Source organism: Chrysemys picta, chromosome 5, assembly GCF_011386835.1.
Source record: "Chrysemys picta bellii isolate R12L10 chromosome 5, ASM1138683v2, whole genome shotgun sequence".
NCBI classification, from domain to species: Eukaryota; Metazoa; Chordata; order Testudines; family Emydidae; genus Chrysemys; species Chrysemys picta.
The window spans coordinates 130,062,777-130,082,186 of record NC_088795.1 but is presented as its reverse complement, the minus strand read 5'-3'; the positions used below and the strand labels follow the sequence as shown (position 1 = coordinate 130,082,186).

The window sequence follows — 19,410 nt, the reverse complement described above, 5'->3', positions numbered from 1 at the left end:
TCTTGGTTTGATTCCTGGCTCTGCCACAAACTTGGGGTATGACCTTGGACAAGTCACTTTAGGGTCAGAGTCTCTTCTGCACCAAAGCTCTGCTCTGCATAGTAGAGACATGGGTTGTTGAAATGAATATGACTCCCTGATTCTATGATAGTTCCGCCCCCCACCAGCAGTCTTTTCTAAACTGCCAGGAGCTAATGGTTACCAAGAGACTATTTGCCAGCCAATAACTGCCCTACTGCAGCAATGCTACACCCAAGCCAGTCCTATGCTGGCTGGGGGAATTCCCAGCTGGGAAGGCAAAGCCAGTCTCTGCTCACTGTGCCCTGCCAGGGAGGAGTGGGAACAAATTGTACATGTGTGTCTGTTCCCCATCTGGAAAATGGAGATTGTAATACTTCTCTCCACACAGGAGGCTGTGAGGATAAATTCATTCACGTTTCTGAGGTTCCCAGATACAATATGCCTGGGAGACAGGGGGAGATGGAAACCTAGAATGACATAAACTTTAGGTACAGAAATGCATTTTTCACAGCTTTCTTCCTTACTCGTTGTACCTCTTACCAGACTGTAGAGTTGGCATTTTAATATATTAGTATTGAATATATTGACAGTAGGTGGCTTTGCTATGCCAACATATCATTTGGGAATTTGGGAAGCAAATGCATATGTATATTTAAATGCTTAGATTCCATGAAACTGTTGTTTAAATGGTCCATTAACCACATCACTTTTCTCCTCATTAGGCTAAATTGCTTGAGGTGAAAAAGCCCTTCTAAAATGGATTTCACTCACTCAATCCAAGGTAAACATGCCTCTGGGACCATTACCTCTTGTATCAAATATCCAAGGCTTTGTTAAGAGCCTGAGGGTTTGATACATTGTACCATTCTTCTTCTTTGGAAGATGAAGGTTATAATTAGAGATGGGCCCACACTGGAACAGCAGAAATGGAGCCTGGTGTCACAGGCCTGTCTGTATAACAAGGCAAACCAGAACTCCAAATCCAAACACCCTGAACCTTGGGGAAGCTCCTGTTCTGATCATTCCAGAGACAACAGTTGTGACTCGGGTTTGTCTCTAGTGGCAATGAGGCATAAGGCTGACTCAGCAACATGGACTTCAGCCCAACACCCGAATCCAAAGGGGTCCAGGTTCTGCCATCCTAACTCATGTTGAGTGGAGCCAATATACACCAGCTGAGTGTCTGGCCCAACAAGTGCTAAGCAATACTAGCAATAAAGATACCAGGATTTTACTCTCACTAAATACAACATAAAATCCCAACCATTTGGCTAACATCTCTACATGGGGCAATGGGCCAGAACTTGCTGCACTTTCCTGGGACAATTCCTTTGTGGCATCTAGTCCTTAAAAGCAACCTGGGCTGAGCAATCATCATTCGGAATTGACTCAAGAAGGATCCAAAATCCAGTCAGGTCAGTGTGAGTCTTTCCCTTGATTTTAATGGGCTTTGGATCAGGCCTACAGCAAGGAGATTTCCTAGTTTTAGCCAGTTAGCTGTTTGGCTGATGTAAACTTGTCAAGGAGAATAAAGCAAGCTTAAAACAACCACCTGTTTACAGTGACAGGAAAAGTAAAGTGAGATCCAGCCCTTGCAGGAGGAGAGAATTTAAACAATGCAAGAGGTGGTTGCATGTCATTTCAGCAGTCGCCCTTTCTCTTTGATCTGTGCTTAAGAACTTGGAACATCACGGATCGTATGGTCATTAGAGAAGTGTGCCACTGAATTTATTCCACCTTGAAGTCTGAAGTGTTTGCCTTTCCCTAGAAGTCTCCTCCTACCTCCTTCTCAGTGTAAACCCGCCCTCTGGATTCCTTTAGCAGAATCAGTTCCTACGGATCGCAGAATAGGAACCATTTGCATTTCTGAGCAGTAGCCTTCTCTGAGTTTGGAACAATTTATTGCAAGAAAGTTCAGGCTGCTTCTTTACTATTTGTATTTCAGTAGAGCGTCGAGGCTCCTACTTCTAAGCCTCATTGCATTTGGTGTGGTACAAACACATACTAAGAGCCAGCTCCTGCCCTGAAGAACTTACACTCTGAATAGGCAAGATGGGTAAAGGAAATTTAGAGATGGGGAACTGAGGCACAGAGAGAGCAAGTGACTTGCCCCAGGTCACACAGAAAGTCTGTGGAAAAATCAGGTTTGAGACCAGCCTTCCTGAATCCCAGCTCTGTGCCTGAGCCACAACTCTGTCCTTCCTGGAGCAGTGCCTGTTTACACCAATGAAGAATTTGGCATAGGAATAAGTACCGGGGAAGCAAAATATCACATTGGTTCAATGTGGGGAATGTGTATCCTTTAAAAGCAGAGTCCTTGTCCCCTGTCTGATTTTAAAGCAGGTGTGGGCAGAAAAATTGCCAAACCTCTCTGGCCATTTCAATAAAACCAACTCTTTTCATTTCTTTGAATTTAGAAAGGTGCTTCCACGCTGTTACATTGAGCTCTAGTTTGTTGATACCTTCAGCAAGTATTAACAAGAGGTAACGTCATGGGGAAGTGAGACCCATATCTCAGGTTACCCTATAAATTGATGAAGGCTTCCGAAAGGATTACAGGCCCAGAGCCGTCCTAAGTACAGGGATGCCATTACAGCTAAATCAAAGGTAACCATGGGGCTTGGCAGGTAACTGTCAACATCTAAGGGAAGGAGCAGGCCCGTAACGGAGTTCTGTGTCAGGATTAAATTCGGCCAGCTTTATTTTTATTTCGGGTGAAGGGTCAGGCAGAAAAGCTATCCCTAGTGGCCTTTATTTACAGTTAGCAAGGGACAGCTGATGAAGCATTTAGAGGAAGAAGGATGAGCCAGTCACTCCTGAGTCAGATCATCCTGATGACAGACTGAGGATGTAGAACTGACATAAAAGCTAGGAAGGTACACTGACTGTGGAGCCTTTTATGAATGAAATGTAGGGTGAAATCCTGGTCCTAAAAAAGTCAGACAGTGGCGAAACTCCCATTGATTTCAATGGGGACAGGACTTCCCCTGTAATCTTTACAGGTGCAACTCTTTGTACTTTTAATAGCGGAATCAGCCCCAACCTGCATTAAGTAAAAGTATATTGCCTTTCTACTCCCTGCAGCTCCTTTAAAGCTCCTATATTGATAATACTTAGCTCTTATGGAGTAGTTTCCACCTGTAGATCTCCAAGCAATTTACAGAGAAAGTAACTATAATTATTCCCACTTTACAGCTGGAAAAACGGGAGCATGGAGCAGATCTCCTGATTGCCACTCTATTGCTTTATCCACTGCCTCCGCTATCTGGCTGCAACCCTTCTCCTAACAGGACACAAAAGTAACTTGCACACTATAGAAATAGATGTTGCATGTTCTCCCAACCTGTTTAGGTCTAGCCTGTTAAATGCCCACCTATGAAATCTGACACTTACTTTAAGATTCTGCTATTTTTTGAAGTTATAAAAGAGTTACCCATGGTAGCCTCTGGGTGCACACGTGTGTCTGTTCTACAACATCACAATTTAAAGCTGACCTCCACTGGGAGGGGCCAAGGAGGAATACTGGATTTGTGGCCTAGTGGCTTGAGGACTGGACTGGGACTCAGGAGAGTTGGCTCTGTCCTAGCCTGTTGGGTAACCTTGGGCAAGTCATTTCATGTCTCTGTGCCTCAGTTTCTCCATCTGTAAAATGCGGATAATGATACTGACCTGCTTTGTAAAGCACTTTGAGATCTATGGATGAAAACTCTATACAAGAGGTAGGTATTATTATTATTATTTGCTTCTTTTTTAGGTAAGATGTAAGAAAGGACTTTTTCCCTCCCCCAAACACACATTTTTTTCTGCTTGGTTTTTTTATATTAGAAATTCAGGTATTTTCTGCCCTATTTTTTGCTGGAAGACTCTACGGGCAATTAGACAACTGATAGACTTATGATATTGAATATACCATAATGCAAGTAAAACCTGATCAGTTGAGATGGGAAGTGATTTTATTTTTGTATTCAAAGGTTTAAAACACCCTGACTTTTGTGACTATCTGTTTCATTCATACACCTGAGAATCATTTGAGAGAAAAGAGGTCTCTTTTAAAGATGCAACACCACTGTCTCCTACCATTAGGGGTTGAGAAAGAACCCTATCCATATCTGAGCCCCCCGTGGCTGAATTCATTCCACCACCTCATTCTCTCACATGTCCCCCTGCAAAACCAAGGAAGAGCAGACTAGACATTCCTAATACATCCAGGTGAAAAATAAGAAGAAAAACCCCTAACTTGCTATGCTCTCTTTATAAATCATAAAGAAACAAACAAGAAAAAACACATCCTCCTTTTTTAGTTCTTTGCAGGAAAGTTTTAAGGACAATTTGGCAGTTGATTCCACTCTCCGTGACGCTGATGGGAATTTGGAGTAACTCAGTTGAAGTCAGCGGCATCTGGCGCTAACCAATTTGAGGCAAAGTCAACTGAAAAAACACCTTCCCAGACGGCAACAGATTCAGGCTCCAGCCCGAGAAAACAGATAGGCTTTGCCAGGTGCCCTGAAGAGCAACCCACTGCCTGCTGTGCGGTCCTGAGCATCCTTAGATGAGCTTTGCCTCCCAGATGCAGGAAATCCTCACACACTCCTAGAACAGCAAGCCCTTCTGAAAACCCTGCAAGGAGCCAGATGTATAAGGGTTAACCAGCACTGACTGAAATTGAAGAGACAGTCCTAGATCATATGCACTTATTATGTGTCAGACAATATGCTTTATCTCCTGCTAATCTCCTCATCTGCAGCTATGCTCACTTCAGACAGGAGTCAGATTATCTCTGATGATGAGGTGCTATGGACTACTGGCTGAAGGGATGGAGGTGAGACTCCGGAGAATACTTTAATTATGCCATGAACTGTGGTCCAGTAAACTGAAAGGCCATTGTTTAATCTACTAGAAATCATCTGTTTTAACAGATAAAGGGATTCAAGTTTAGATCCACCTCCCCCCCGAACAGTGTGCTATTCCAGTTGCTAATGAATGAAACAGAAAACCCAGAGAGAAGCATCTGAGGCATCCACATCACTTCTTGGGAAATTCACATCGGTTGTCCCCCTTTGATGCTGTTTAATCATCTCCATCTCACTCCCCCTCCCAGAGCACAGCATAAATCACCTTGTTCCCTTTCACTTCCCACCTTTGATTTTTAGAGCTTCAGGCCAAGGATTTCAGAATAGGCAATGTGAATTCTTGACTCCACCAAAACCTGTTGACTTCCATGGGGGGAAGATTATCCCACATCTGCCTAATGCCGGGTATTCTGCAATTTCCTTTGAAGCATCTGGTGTTGGCCAGTGTCAGAGACAGTGTACTGGACTAAACGGACCACAAGTCAGATTCAGTATGACAGCTCCTATGTTGCTGAATTCAGAGTGGTTTGATCTCTCGGGCCTTGATCCTCTAGCCCTCACTCAGGCAAGACTCCCATTATCAAACCTTGACAACTAATTATCATAGAATCATAGACTTTAAGGTCAGAAGGGACCACTATGATCATCTAGTCTGACCCCCTGCACAATGCAGGCCACAGAATCTCACCCACCCACTCCTATATCAAACCTATGTCTGAGCCATTGAAGTCCTCAAATCATGGTTTAAAGACTTCAAGGTGCAGAGAATCTTCTAGCAAGTGACCCGTGCCCCACGCTGCAGAGGAAGGCGAAAAACCCCCAGGGCCTCTGCCAATCTGCCCTGGAGGAAAATTCCTTCCTGACCCCAAATATGGCGATCAGCTAAACCCTGAGCATGTGGGCAAGACTCACCATCCAGACACCCAGGAAAGAATTCTCTGTAGTAACTCAGATCCCACCCCATCTAACATCCCATCCCAAGCCATTGGGCATATTTACCACTAGTAGTCAAAGATGAATTAAGTGCCCAAATTAGGCTATCCCATCATACCATCCCTCCATAAACTTATCAGGCTTAGTCTTGAAGCCAGATATGTCTTTTGCCCCCACTACTCCCTTTGGAAGGCTGTTCCAGAACTTCACTCTGATGGTTAGAAACCTTCGTCTATTTTCAAGCCTAAACTTCCATATTGTTTTATTATTTGTATTATCGTAGTGCCTGAGAGCCCCAGTCATGGAGCAGGTACCCATTGTGTTAGGTGCTGTACAAACAGGACTAAAAGTCAGTCCTTTTGTCTTATCTCTTTGCAGTTGTTGCTTTTCAGTATGCATTAAAATTTGCCTGTAGCCACCCAAGGAACCAGTCAAAGTCAGATGCAGACTCAATACGATCTCCAACTAACAATCTAACAAAATTGTACTGCAGACCTCAGGGATGGTTAAAAGTGGTTGCCTATCTTGAGGATTGCCTTTAATCTATCTGTCTACCATATCTAACTACTTATACTGAGAAATGGTAGACCTTAGACCCAATGAATCTGAGCATTTCTGAGGTGAGATCTTTAGTTCAGGTTCCAGTGCATTCCTTTGAATTATGTGTGTCAGAATTTTGGGAGGCATCTTAATTATGAAATTACGGCACAAACCTTAATGGGTGCTATTGGGTGCTCAAGTGCATTTGAAAATCCAGCCATTTATTTCTATATGGATTTTTGAGCACCTCACTTAGGGCTCCAGTTTTTTAAGCATAGCCCACTAGTCAAGGATCTTTGGGGATTAAAAAGATGGGGCTTTTCTGAGACAGCTTGGAGTTTTTAAAAGAGTTCAGCACCCATAACTGGAGCCAGAGTTTCAGAAGAGCTCAGTTCCCAAATAGGTGCCCAGAATTTCAAAATCCTCCGCACCTTGGAGACTGAAAACTTGTCCAGAAGTATCACGACGGGGGCTGCTGGGAGCGGAGCTCTTTTGACAATCTGGTGCCAGTTGTGTATGTTGAGCATTTGAAAATCTGTCCTTTGGTTATTGTTATTATTATTATTTATTTCTATTGCCATGGTCATGGACCTGGTGCTGTACAAACACAGAACAAACCATTCCTGCCCCAAAGAGCTTACAATCTAAGTATAAGACAAGAGACAACAGATGAATCCAGACAGACAGGGGAGTACTAGGACACAATGAGGCAATATTGGTCAGCATAATGGGCCGTGGCCTCAGCACACCATCAGCCTAACCATTGTCAAGATGTTTGTAGCCACCCCAGCAAAGGGGAGTATTAAGCAGGGTTTTGCAAGAGGACAATGTATTCATTTTGCAGATATTTATGGGGAGCTTCTCCCAAGCGTGATGTAAAGTTCAGCAGTGTGATGCTTACACGTCAGGGCTACCAGCCCCAAACGCATGCAGGTATTTAAAACACCAGAGTCTATATTGTCCCCCCTGCTTATGGGAGTGGAGGGGACCTAGCATGCACTGGCTTCCCCCTCTGAATATGGATGGGGGCAGTACCATTTCCACAGCACTGTCTCTGACTCAGACCCTGCACAAGTGCTCCATGCAGGAGGAGCCCGGTGGAGTGCTGGGGACAGCAGGACAGTTCCCTGCCAATGCTGGGTTGACCCCCTACTCTACATGTTCCAGGATTTGTGAAAGCTTTAAAATGGCCTTTTCGGTAAATAGATTTTTATCAGTAAAATAAATGTATTAACTTGGATTCAAATCCAGGAACCCCTAAAGAATCAGGCCCCAGGGTATCCCAAGTGTATACCCCAGGGCAGCAATTGCCCCTGTTGGCTTGCTCCCAGGAATGAAGACTGCAGGACTGAGCCCTTTTAACTTAAATCACAAAGGCGGTTATGATAGCTTTGCTAGAAAGGACAGAACCAAATCCTTCCCATCCCTGAGCTACCAGCTCCATTTAAAATCCCACACGGTGCTTCCAAAAGACAGGAATCATCACAACGCTAACAGTAGCTTGGTTTGATCTTGCTCACACATTTCCAGACTTGATTGGGAGAGAGAAAGCCCCCTGCTTAACATCACTCGCAGGAAAGGAGCCTTTGGGTACAGTGCTAGCCACACACATTCAGCAGATGGACTTTATTATTGTTACCAAACAAAACGAAGTGGGATTATGTTTATGGGCTCAGCGGTGGGGATTCTTTATATGAATCTGCTTAAGCCAGAAGTGACACTGTTTTTTGAGAGCTGCAGGAAGGAATGCAGAGATCTGAGTGCTTCTGGAAACTTGTTTCCAAACATTTGGAGTGTGTGCTTAATCCATCCTCAAACAGCTGACTTCCTTCTGTTTCCTTAGAGCAGAATCTCCCCCCCACCCTTGCTAACTCCCCTGACACGCCAGGCTTCTCTTCCAGCTTGCTAAAATCTATTCCAAACTGTAAAGCCATTCAGAGCTATCCTGAAAAACCCGATTCTCCTGTGACACTTGCAACTGCTCACCCATGGCAGCGATTGCTGCCATCACCTGGTTTATATTTAGTCACACTTTATGTACAGGGCACATTTAGTGGTAGTTTATAAAGGACTGATAAATGGTTAACCATTTATTAAAACATCTATTAATAGCCAGTTGTTAGGCTCCAATTCAGGAAGGTACTTAAGCATGTGCCCAACTTGCAGCATGTGAGCAGTCCCATTGACTTAAAAGGGCAGGAGGTACGTCAGAGAGAGAAGGCTAGTGGTTGTGTGTGTGTGTGTGTGTGTGTGTGTGTGTGTGTGTGTGTGTGTTTGGGGACACTGAAGAAGTTTATACAAGCCTGAGATGTATTATTGTTATTATTTGTATTGCAGAAAGCATCTAGGGTCCCCAGTCATGGAAGTGCTAAGTGCTATGCAAACACAGAACAAAATGATGGTCCCTGCCTGGAAGACCTTACAATCTAAGTACTGTAACATACGAGAGGGAGGCAAAGTTAGGTGATCACACATGACTAGTAGATACTGGGAGGAAGGGAAATGCACAATTTCTCCTTAGGTAAAGAGTAAAAACTTTTTCAACACAGACACACACGTACACAGTGCCTTCCCACATTCATGCCAATAAACCTTTGAGACCACACTATCAGATATTCTATTACCTATATACAGAACATACCATAGAGGGAGTGAAAAACAGCTCCCTAGAACAGATTAATGGGAACTTGGGCCCTGATCCAGAACAGCACATAAGCATATGCGCAACTTAAAGCATGGGAGTAGTCCCATACTCACGTGTTTGAAGTTTAACTTGGGACCCAAAGGTATGGCCCTATTGCCTCTTCTTGTGCTGATTTTCCTGCAGCAAGAGGGGAGAGGAAACAAATCTGTGCTAGGTTATTCTTGCGTGGTGGGATCTGTTCCCAATTGTTCTGTCCAGGGAATAGCAGAAGGGTGAGAGCTGCATGCAAAAGATCCTCCCCCTGCCCCCCCCCGATATGTGGATCATGAGGGGCCCCATCAGGCCATTATTGGCTTGCCTCTGTAGCCACTGGGGAAGAAAGGACGCTTATATCCACCAACCACAGCCAAAAGGAACCAAAACGCGATCGTGAAGTAATAAAGTGACATGCATGGTCATGGGTGATGGGATTTGCTTACTGCCCGTTGCTTGAGAGCACCCACATTTTTTTGTCAGTATAGCGTCAGATCCAACGCCCACTGAAGTCAATGGTGTCTGAATCACACCCTCTGACCCTGCAGTGTGATCCATGAAGCCAATAAGCTTCCCTGTGCAGTAGTCCACCCCAGTGCACCACATACAGGACTGAGATGTCTGATCCCAATCCTGAAAATACTTACTCACATGCTTAACTTTAGTTGTGTAAGGGTATGTCTACACTGCAATTAAAAACCCTTAGCTGGTGCATGTCAGCTGACTCAGCTCAGGCTAAGGAGCTGTTTAATTGCCATCTAGAGACGTTCAAGCTTGGGCAGTAGCCCAGGCTCCAGGACTCTGCAAGGCGGTAGGGTCCCAGAGCTCAGGGTGCAGCCTGAGCCAAACGTCTACATTGTAATTAATCAGCCCCTTCGCCTGAGCCCGAGTCAGCAGGCACAACCCAACCACGGATTTGTAATTGCAGTGTAGACATACCCCCAGTGATCTCAGTGCACTGTTCACATATGTAAAATTAAGCATGTGCCCAAATGTTTGGAGGGGCAGGGCCTAAGATCATAAGCCCTTTGAAGCAGAGACATTGTCTTCCTACTAGTCAATACAGCACCTAGAGCTAGCAGTGTAAACAAATTTAAATCTGTGAACTACATACAAGAATAAAAAAATACAGTGCCAAAAAATGAATGATACCATTAATACAATACAGTAATAATACCTAGCTCTTATATAGCACTTTTCATCTGCAGAGCTCAAAGCGCTTTACAAAGGTCAATAGCATTATCCCCATTTTACAGAGGGGAAAACTGAGGCACAGAACAGTGACGTGACTTGTGCAAAGTCACCCAGCGGGCCAGGAGCAGATCCAAAGGTGAAACCCAGGTCTCCTGAGTCTCAGTTCAGTGCTCTAACCACAATTTATCATGGCCTCCATAACACAATTACTAATATTTAATGAGACTCCTCATGGGATAAACGTCATATAATGACAGGGGAGGGATAGCTCAGTGGTTTGAGCATTGGCCTGCTAGTTCAATCCTTGAGGGGGCCACTTAGGGATCTGGGGCAAAATCAGTATTTGGTCCTGCTAGTGAAGGCAGGGAGCTGGACTCAATGACCTTTCAGGGTCCCTTCCAGTTCTATGAGATAGGTGTATATATATTTTGCTTTGGTGCAACACAGTGGCTTGTGAGTACTTTTCAAACCTTAACTCTGTATCTCCTCACTTTGGTGAATTTTATTCAGACCATTATGTTGAAGATGTTTTTATTTTTGTATTTCAATACCTCACTTATCTCATTCCTTCATGTATTTCTATGGCATGAACTTCTCTCAGGCCAGTCTTAAAAATAGAAAGAATAAGGATGCTAATAAACGGGGATGAAAATTCTGGATCCTTTAATTTTTTATTCTAGATAAGAATTTGTTCTGGCAAAAATTAAAAGGAATAAGATCTTTATCATATGGTGACAATCCACCTATACAATATACTAATTTAGTACATTCTATCTTAAAGCTATAACAACAACAATAAAATAAAAGTATTTTCAAGTCCACACACCATAAAGGTTTCAATCACCTCCACTATCTGTATGGAAAATAGGTGTTTAATTTAGGTGACATAAAAGCAATTTCATAATGTTATAAAGTTGTTTTTTATTTGTTTTCCATTTCATATTGTTTAGTTAAACAAGGATGATTTTAAAACCTCATATTCTTTGCTAGATCTAAATCAGCACTAATTTTTAGCCCCGGTCCTTTGTTTGATCCAGAAATTAACTAAGGAAAACTTAAAAGAGACACATTCCTTTCAGAATACCCTTTCTCAGTCCTACGTTGTAGTAGCCGGGATATTCCTGTAGGTGGCTCTGCAATTTTCCAAATAAAACAAAACCCCGAAGCAAAATTTGTAAAGCGATGTAATGATTCCACTTATAGATTTTCTTCCTAGCGGGATGATCACAGACTTTTTGAACTAGCGGATAAACACAGATTCACTGTAATTTTACAGAATACATATATCAACTGAGATCTTCAAACACAGAAGTAACTTTGCTTTTAAAATCCAGCCTCTTCTTGTTCTTCAGACGTCCCCATTATGCCATAATTGAGCAAGAAACTGGTCTGGATTCTTTTTAAATAATTTGCCTATCGCCTACTTAAACTTTTAATTTGTTATCGTCTAGCAAAATAGTTGTGGGACTGTTATAAATAACGAACGTTTAAGAGTAAGAATCAAAATAAGACAAAGCAAAACATTAAAAAAGTCAGCGTGTTTCGGCTGATGCTTGGACTAAAAAAATAAAGATAAGTAGCGAATTCTTTTCTACACGGAAAAATGCACAACACAAGGCATGATAAGAGAAGGAAACACAAGCTCCTATTTCACGACACCTACCCGGGAGAATATTATGTTCAAAGGGTTGTTTATGTTTTTTAAATAAATCGATAACTCTTTTGGAGTTGTTACATTCCCTGTTCGAAACACTGTGAAGAACAATTTGGGGATTTGCGCTAGAACAGTAAAGCGTGTCTGAAACTTTGCCTTGATGTTTTATAGAAATATTTTATCGACAGCAAAGAAGTGCAGGCACTTTATGAAAGATTTATTTTCTAATTTTTTTCTCCTCGATGTCAATTTAAACTCTAACTGCACAGCCCTAATAACTTTGTAAAGTGTGCTTTCGATTTATGTCAATGTTTTTACACATTTTATCAACAGCAAACGTAATTAAATAATAACAATTAGGCTTTAGAAAACGATTAACATCTTCAAAGCGATTAACAAAGGTTATCTACATTCGTCCAACAAACCCGATCTGATTGTATTCATCTTTATCACCGTATGAAAATGAAAGCATTTGATCCTAAAGAGTATGATTTCTCTGTGTTCATTTCCCGGCTACATTCCTGTTTACAAATGTTTATATCCAGGAGTGTCCATAAATTCAGAGAAGCTTTGATTTGTTTAATCGAAAACAAAATGTTGCACAGACAAATATTTGGCCTACATATTCGCCAAAATTAAACTTGTATTTGGAAATCAATTGTGTATGTCTAAGGAAAACTTGCAAGGCGTTTCCTGTTGAAATATAAATTAAAGCGGCGCATTTGCGTTTCTTTCATTTCAGGTAATTTCTTATCCAAAGTTATTTAAGCGTGATCTATCCCTGTATATTACCAGGGCCGTAAAAGACACTTGAAATTACACAAAATATGCAAGTCAACCACATGTTGCTTTCAAATTCCAGTCCGTGGGAGCCCCTGGATTTTAATAGGTTTGCACATAAGTTAACGCAGAATTTGGAACTCCTATTATTCTGCGTTGTTATTCATTTAAAACATTTTTAAATGATGTCCATTATTTGATGTTAACAAATCTGCTTTGTTTATGTACTAAGATTAGGGGCCTAATTTGAACAGCTTTTAAAGTATTTTTATTATTGCATAGATACTAGTGAAAAAATATGCACACGGTATTGTACGAGTGAGCAAACAAGAAGGCATTTAATGCATGGAAAGGGAGTTAAAATATAACAAATTTGATCTTCACATGGGGATTTTTTACCATTATTATAATTATGATTTTTTTTAAAGATCTGAGTACCTGTCTCATAGTTTAAAATACAGTTGGTATGATCTGGGAAATTCCCTAAACCGAGATGGCTGTCAACTAAACGCAACGTTCATTTTAAAGTTTTAAAAGTTAGTTTAAAGTAGGATGATTTTTTTTTTGGCAGATGCAAATATCTGAAACGATCCTTTCCTTTGCGATTCCCAAAGCGAAGGAGAAAAACAAAACCTAACCCTGTTTCAGAATTAATAAAAAATTAGGATCTTTTTCAAGTATCCTAAACTTTGCAAAAAAAATGGATTTCTCCCGCGGGCACCTACATAGAACCGGGTTAAAAATCTATTTCGATGAAGTTTTTTCGTTTGCACGCATGGGAGCAGCTCCCGATTCCCTTAATACGGGAGCTGTGGAAGTCTGAAGCCCGCGCATATTAATCACGGGCCTGATCTAAACCCAGTGAAGCCAACGGAGAAACTCGCGTCGACTTGTACCGGGGACTTCGGATCAGGCTCTCAATGATGTGCCTCTCGGAGGCGCAGTGGGTTGCCGTGTAGTCTCTCCCGTCCCAATTCCCTTGCACTGGGGGAGGAGGGAGGGATGTGATTGCCGATAGACTCAACACCACTTCAGACCCGGATCGCTCGAATCCTCCCCGTAGGGCGGGCTGAGCAATGGTCCCCAAAGTGGAGGGCCGATCAGGAGAACTCCAGTATCCCCAGGCGAGCTTCTCTTCCTCCTCCAGGCTCCCCCCACCCCCAAACTCCTGTGTCTCGCCTGCAGTGGCAGACAGCTCGGGGGAGGGGGGAGGGCAGGAGACAGACAGACAGATCGATCGCCTCCCGGTGGGGAGGGGGACAAGAGACAGACAGATCGCCTCCCGGTAGGGAGGGGCTGCCTCCTTTTCTTTCTTTCTGTTTTTGGGATCTACCCAGCCCCCGTTGCCTGCCTGCCGCCCGCCCCTCGAAGGGAGCCCTCCCACTGGCTGCGGCCCCTGCCCGCCCAGCCCTGGCCCCGGGCGGGGAGGCTGGGCAGAGATGAAGGCGCTATAAGGAGCTTGTCGGCACGGGGGGAGGGGGCAGCGCAGCCGGCCGCCCCGCATGGCCCGGGACCATGAGCGCCGGTGACTTGCAGCCCAGCTCCCCCGCCAGCCCGCAGCCCCGCCGGGCCCGGGAGGCGCCCGAGATGGCCGTGTACTGCGGCGAGCCCTTCAGCGTGTACCCGCAGCCCGGCCTGCCCCCGCCCGGCGCCGCGGCCGCCTCCTCCACGCAGCGGCCGGCCGCCTACGCCCTGGGCGACTACGGGGCGCCGGCCAACGCCGGCTACCTGTGGGGCGTGAGCGGCCCGGCCCCGTACCTGCAGGGCGGCCCCGGGCCGGCCGCCCCCTTCCTGCCGCCCGCCTCCTACGGCTGCTCGCGAGGCGGCCAGCTGGGGGGCGCCCCCTCCGCGCCCGGCTCGCCCTCGCCCGCGGCGGCCGAGCTGAGCTGGCTGAGCCTGGCCGGGCAGGAGGAGCTGCTGCGGCTGGTGCGGCCGCCCTACTCCTACTCGGCGCTGATCGCCATGGCCATCCAGAGCGCGCCCGGCCGCAAGCTCACGCTGAGCCACATCTACCAGTACGTGGCCGAGAACTTCCCCTTCTACAAGCGCAGCAAGGCCGGCTGGCAGAACAGCATCCGCCACAACCTCAGCCTCAACGACTGCTTCCGCAAGGTGCCCCGCGACGAGGACGACCCGGGTGAGCGCCGGGGGTGGCCAGGGAGTTGGGGGGGGGGGGGTGCTCGGTGGCTGGGGTCCCAGCGGAATGGAGGGGAGGGGAGTGGGGCTGGGGTGGTGCCCGGGAGCAGAGGGATTGGGGATGCCAGGCACGGGGCTGGAGGGGAGGAGGGCGGTTGAGTGCACCGGGAAACGAGTGCGACTGGACGGGTGCCCGGAGGCAGAGGGATGGGGTGCCCAGGAGGCCGGCGGGGTGTTGGATGGGGGGGTGCCCAGGAGCCCGGTGGCAGGGGGTTGTGCCCAGGAGGCTGGGGAGTGTTGGATGGGGGGTGCCCAGGAGGCTGGTGGCAGAGGGGGGTATTGGATGGGGGGGGTGCCCAGGAGGTTGGGGGGGGTGCCCAGGAGGCTGGGGGGTGTTGGATGGGGGGTGCCCAGGAGGCCGGTGGCAGAGGGGGCTGTTGGATGGGGGGTGCCCAGGAGGCCGGTGGCAGAGGGGGCTGTTGGATGGGGGGTGCCCAGGAGGCTGGTGGCAGAGGGGGGTATTGGATGGGGGGGTGCCCAGGAGGCTGGTGGCAGAGGGGGCTGTTGGATGGGGGGGTGCCCAGGAGGCTGGTGGCAGAGGGGGCTGTTGGATGGGGGAGTGCCCAGGAGGCTGGGAGGTGTTGGATGGGGGGGTGCCCAGGAGGCTGGTGGCAGAGGGGGGTATTGGATGGGGGAGTGCCCAGGAGGCTGGGGGGTGTTGGATGGGGAGGGAGTGCCCAGAAGCCCGGGGGGTGTTGGATGGGGAGGAGGTGCCCAGAAACCCGGGGGGTGTTGGATGGGGAGGGGGTGCCCCGAATCCCGGTGGCAGAGGGATTGGGGATGCCCCGGAACCTGGAGCGGGGGGCGGTTAAACGGACCGAGGGGCTGGGATGGGGAGAGGGACCCAGGGGGACCCGAGAGGAGCGCCATACCGGACAGGATCTGCCCGACCAGGGAGGGGAGCGCGGGGCTGAGCAGCGCCCGCCCCTTGCACGGCTCTGTGCCGGGACACCCGAGGCGTAGGGCGGGGAGCCGACGGGACCGGGACGCCAGGGGGAGCCCCGCGCCGATCCCGGGGAACTCGAGCAGGGAGACGGGACCCCGGGATGTGGATCCCGGTCGCTCCCCCTGAGCCGGTGGCGGGGGGGAGTCACGCGGGACAAGGGGCACCTGCACCCAGCGTACCGGCAGGTGGGGCGGGCGGGCAGAGAGGGGGTGCGATGGACAGTGTAACCCGGGGTGTCGAACCGCCCCCACCCCGGCTGCTCCGCCCAGCTGGGGACACTCTCTGCTGTCACCTGGGTGGGAGGGACAGCGAGGGGCAGATCCTGCGATGGGGACCGGGGAGTGGGATATTGTCCCAATGGGAGCAGCTGTATCCAGGGCCCCAGGCTCACTTCCCGGCAGGGCAGGGCCCTTCTGGGGTTGGATGCCCACTATGGGGTTCCTGCCCCCTGGGGCAAGGGGTGGGGCCCTTAGCACCGATCTGACCCAGCCCCACGGTGTAAATCCAGTCTGCTCTCTGGGTGTGGGGGGTATTTCAGAGATGCAGGGTCCCGCCTACCCTGAAGGATGGTGTGGCTCAGACATACGCATCAGGGGGCCTGGGGCAAAGCAATTTTGAGGGCCCCTTCCATAAAAAAAGTTGCAATACTATAGAATACTATATTCTCGTGTGGGGCCCAGGGACTGGGGCAAATTGCCCCACTCCCCCTTCTTCCTCCCCCCCCCTCCCCCCCCGGCGGCCCTGATGTGCATTGGGTGCAGAGGCCCATGGGAGAGGAGGGTATTAGGGTTGTAGCCAGGTGGAGTGGGGGGTGCATGTCCTGCTCAGTAGGGAAAGGGTTTAATGCAAGTGTACACGGGCCCCCTGGGTGCAAAGGGATTCAGGGCCTTCCCTGCACAGAGATCTGAGGCATGGTGTGTGCATGACTGTGACCAGGTGGCAAGGGGGCTGCCGTGGGTGTGCTGTATTTATATGCACACCAATCCCATTGGCACATGTGCAGCACTGAGAAAGACCCCACCAGTAGATGCTCCCTCCCGCATAATCTGCCCTGAACCACAACATGGGCAAGATGGCCCCACACATGCCCAGCATTGCTAATGTACCCCTCTATTTTACCCTACCCCAGCTGAGCGGTATCCGGATGAAAGAGTAAGTGTGGGCCTACGCTGCAGTGCAGGTCTCCCTGGGACGGGGGTGCCAGCGGGTGAGTGTGGGTTACTGGTCCCTCTGTGCCAGATCCACAGAGGAGATGGGGCTGTTACAGCCCCAGTTATCTTAAGATGGAGCAGTTTGTGCTTTTAGCACTTGAGGTCCCCCCGTTCAATCCCTGGTGCGTTGGCCAAGATGGCAGCCGTCACACACCCTTAAATGACAAGGGTGTAGTTGGGGAAGCATTAGGAGTTCTGTCTGCAGGGCCCTTTTACTCTGTTTGGGGTGGGACTGTAGGCTCGGAGGGGAAGTTCTGATCCTGCTAAGTGGCTGCAAGATTCATTCCGGATGTGTGGTTGGTTGGGCAGATTCTGAATTCCTGAACTTAAGTCAGTGAAATTGCAACAGTGCGAGAGGAGAATCAGGCTCTGGTCAGCAAGTCTGGAGTGGGTGTTTGGCGGGTGCAGATTGTGCAAATGCGGGGGAAGAGGGGGGTAGAAGGAGGGAGCAGATCCTGCTCAGGGGGTGTAGGGCATCTGTTTGAGGAGCTCCCTGTCTGACTCTTTCTCTCTCCTTCAGGGAAGGGGAACTACTGGACCTTAGACCCAAACTGTGAGAAGATGTTTGACAATGGGAATTTCCGGCGCAAGCGCAAACGGCGCTCTGAGCCTAACACCCCCACTGTGGTGTCCTCTGGCGGAGGCCTGAAGGCTGAGGAAGGGCGTCCCATCCCGGCTGCTGCAGGCAAGCCCTGTGGAAACAGCCCCTCCCCAGAGCTGGACCTATCACCTGCCAGGGACCATCCCAAAAGCTCCTCTTCTCCAGGCATCATCTCAGCCACCCCGGGCTGCCTGAGCACCTTCTTCAGTGGCATGAGCTCACTGAGTAGTGGAGGGAGCCGCCTGGCGGGAGGCTTCAGCAGGGAGCTGCACCACCGGAACTTCCCCGCTGGGCAGATGAGTGGTGGCACCTTCACTGCCTCCTCCAGCAACTCCTCCCAAGAGGTGCTCCCACCAGACCAGCTGCAGCGAGTTCCGGGGCCCACTGCTGCCTATTACAGCTCCTTCCATCCCAGCAGCAGCCAGGGAACCCAGTACAACCATTACTACAACTTCACAGTCAACAGCCTCATCTACGCCCGGGATGGCACTGAGGTGTAGGGCCTGGATTGCAACTCAACAGAACAAGAAAGGCCGGTTCATTCAGCCACGAGGAAGACCCCATGCTTTTGCAAACTGCATTTGAAGCAGGACACTTGCCGTAGGTTTTTTGTTTTCCCAGGAAGAAAAACTTACAATCTATTATATATACGTACACACACAATATGGAGTATTTTCCCTAATCATCCCTGCAAAATCACTGATCCACACAGGATGCCTGTTTGCCACTAAATTCTGCAAATGAGAACCAGAACTGGATTAGTGACTTCAGAGGTTTTTAATCTTGAATGTAGAGTTAAAAAAATAACTACAAAGAGAAATCAGCAAGGACCAAATACAGACACATAGCAGGGGAGTGTTGCCTGTTGGTCATTTATTTGTGAACCTCTGTTTACAAGTGCTTTGGTCTTGGAAGAGAAAAAACAAATGAAGAGATTTCTAATGAAGTGCCTTGTAAAAATCCCTATGTCAGTGATTGCCTGTTTAGGTAATTGTTTTAGGCCTTGATCCTGCAGTGTACAATGCCTGGGCAGATTCTGTGCCCACACAGATCCCCTTTAGATACAGAGCAGCTCCAGGCAGGTTCACCAGGCTGCCTGTGCTTTGTATATTGAAGAATCGGGGCCTTATTTTGTAAAATAATCGTTTTACTTAAGCTTAGTACCAAAGACACACAATTTAGCCATCCAGCTTTTAGCAAGAGAATAAACACAGTGAATATTTTTATACATATTTGTATGTAATGTACTACTCTGTAAATACATTTCTATGGGATTTTATATTTGTAAATTATGCTCTGGAGTTGTACTTATTTATAATGTGTTTGAAATTTGGGAAAGTTTATTTTGCCCATCCTTTTCCTCACCCCCATTTCCCTCCTTTTTTTTTTTTTTTTTTTTATTGTAGTGTATGACTGAAACTTTTCAAACTGAACAAAATTTTGGGGAATAAAATATTTACAGTTAGATTTTTTTGCTTGTTTGTTCATCAACAGATTTTATTTTACTTTTTTAGATGGTTAGGGACACGGGTTGGGACGAAAGATACAGGGACTCAACACTTTCCTCTGTGCCAAGAAAAAAATGTTGCTTTCAGCTCAAAGGAGAAGTGTGTGGTTTGGTTTACAACCTCCTGATGGGTAATTGTGAAAGGTGGACTGAAGCTTTTGCTGGTTTTAGACAGTAAATTGCCCATTTTCAGCTTAGGTTGGTTAATATATAGTAATTGACATGAGTCAGTCCTGCTCCAATTAACTTTGCAAGCAATTTCACATTTACAATGCAACGGAAGTAGGATCAAACCCATGC

The 19,410-nt window shown here is 47.4% G+C and overlaps 1 protein-coding gene across 1 annotated transcript; it reads left to right on the top strand.

Annotated features, from left to right (window-relative positions):
• Nucleotides 1-14,055: 14,055 nt before the first annotated feature.
• On the top strand, nucleotides 14,056-19,068 carry FOXI3 (forkhead box I3). The gene is made up of 2 exons (XM_005292473.4): nucleotides 14,056-14,786; nucleotides 17,523-19,068. The coding sequence occupies exons 1-2, from the start codon at nucleotides 14,165-14,167 to the stop codon at nucleotides 18,101-18,103; spliced, it is 1,203 nt and encodes a 400-aa protein (XP_005292530.2). The 5' UTR covers nucleotides 14,056-14,164; the 3' UTR covers nucleotides 18,104-19,068.
• The last annotated feature ends 342 nt before the right edge of the window (nucleotides 19,069-19,410 follow it).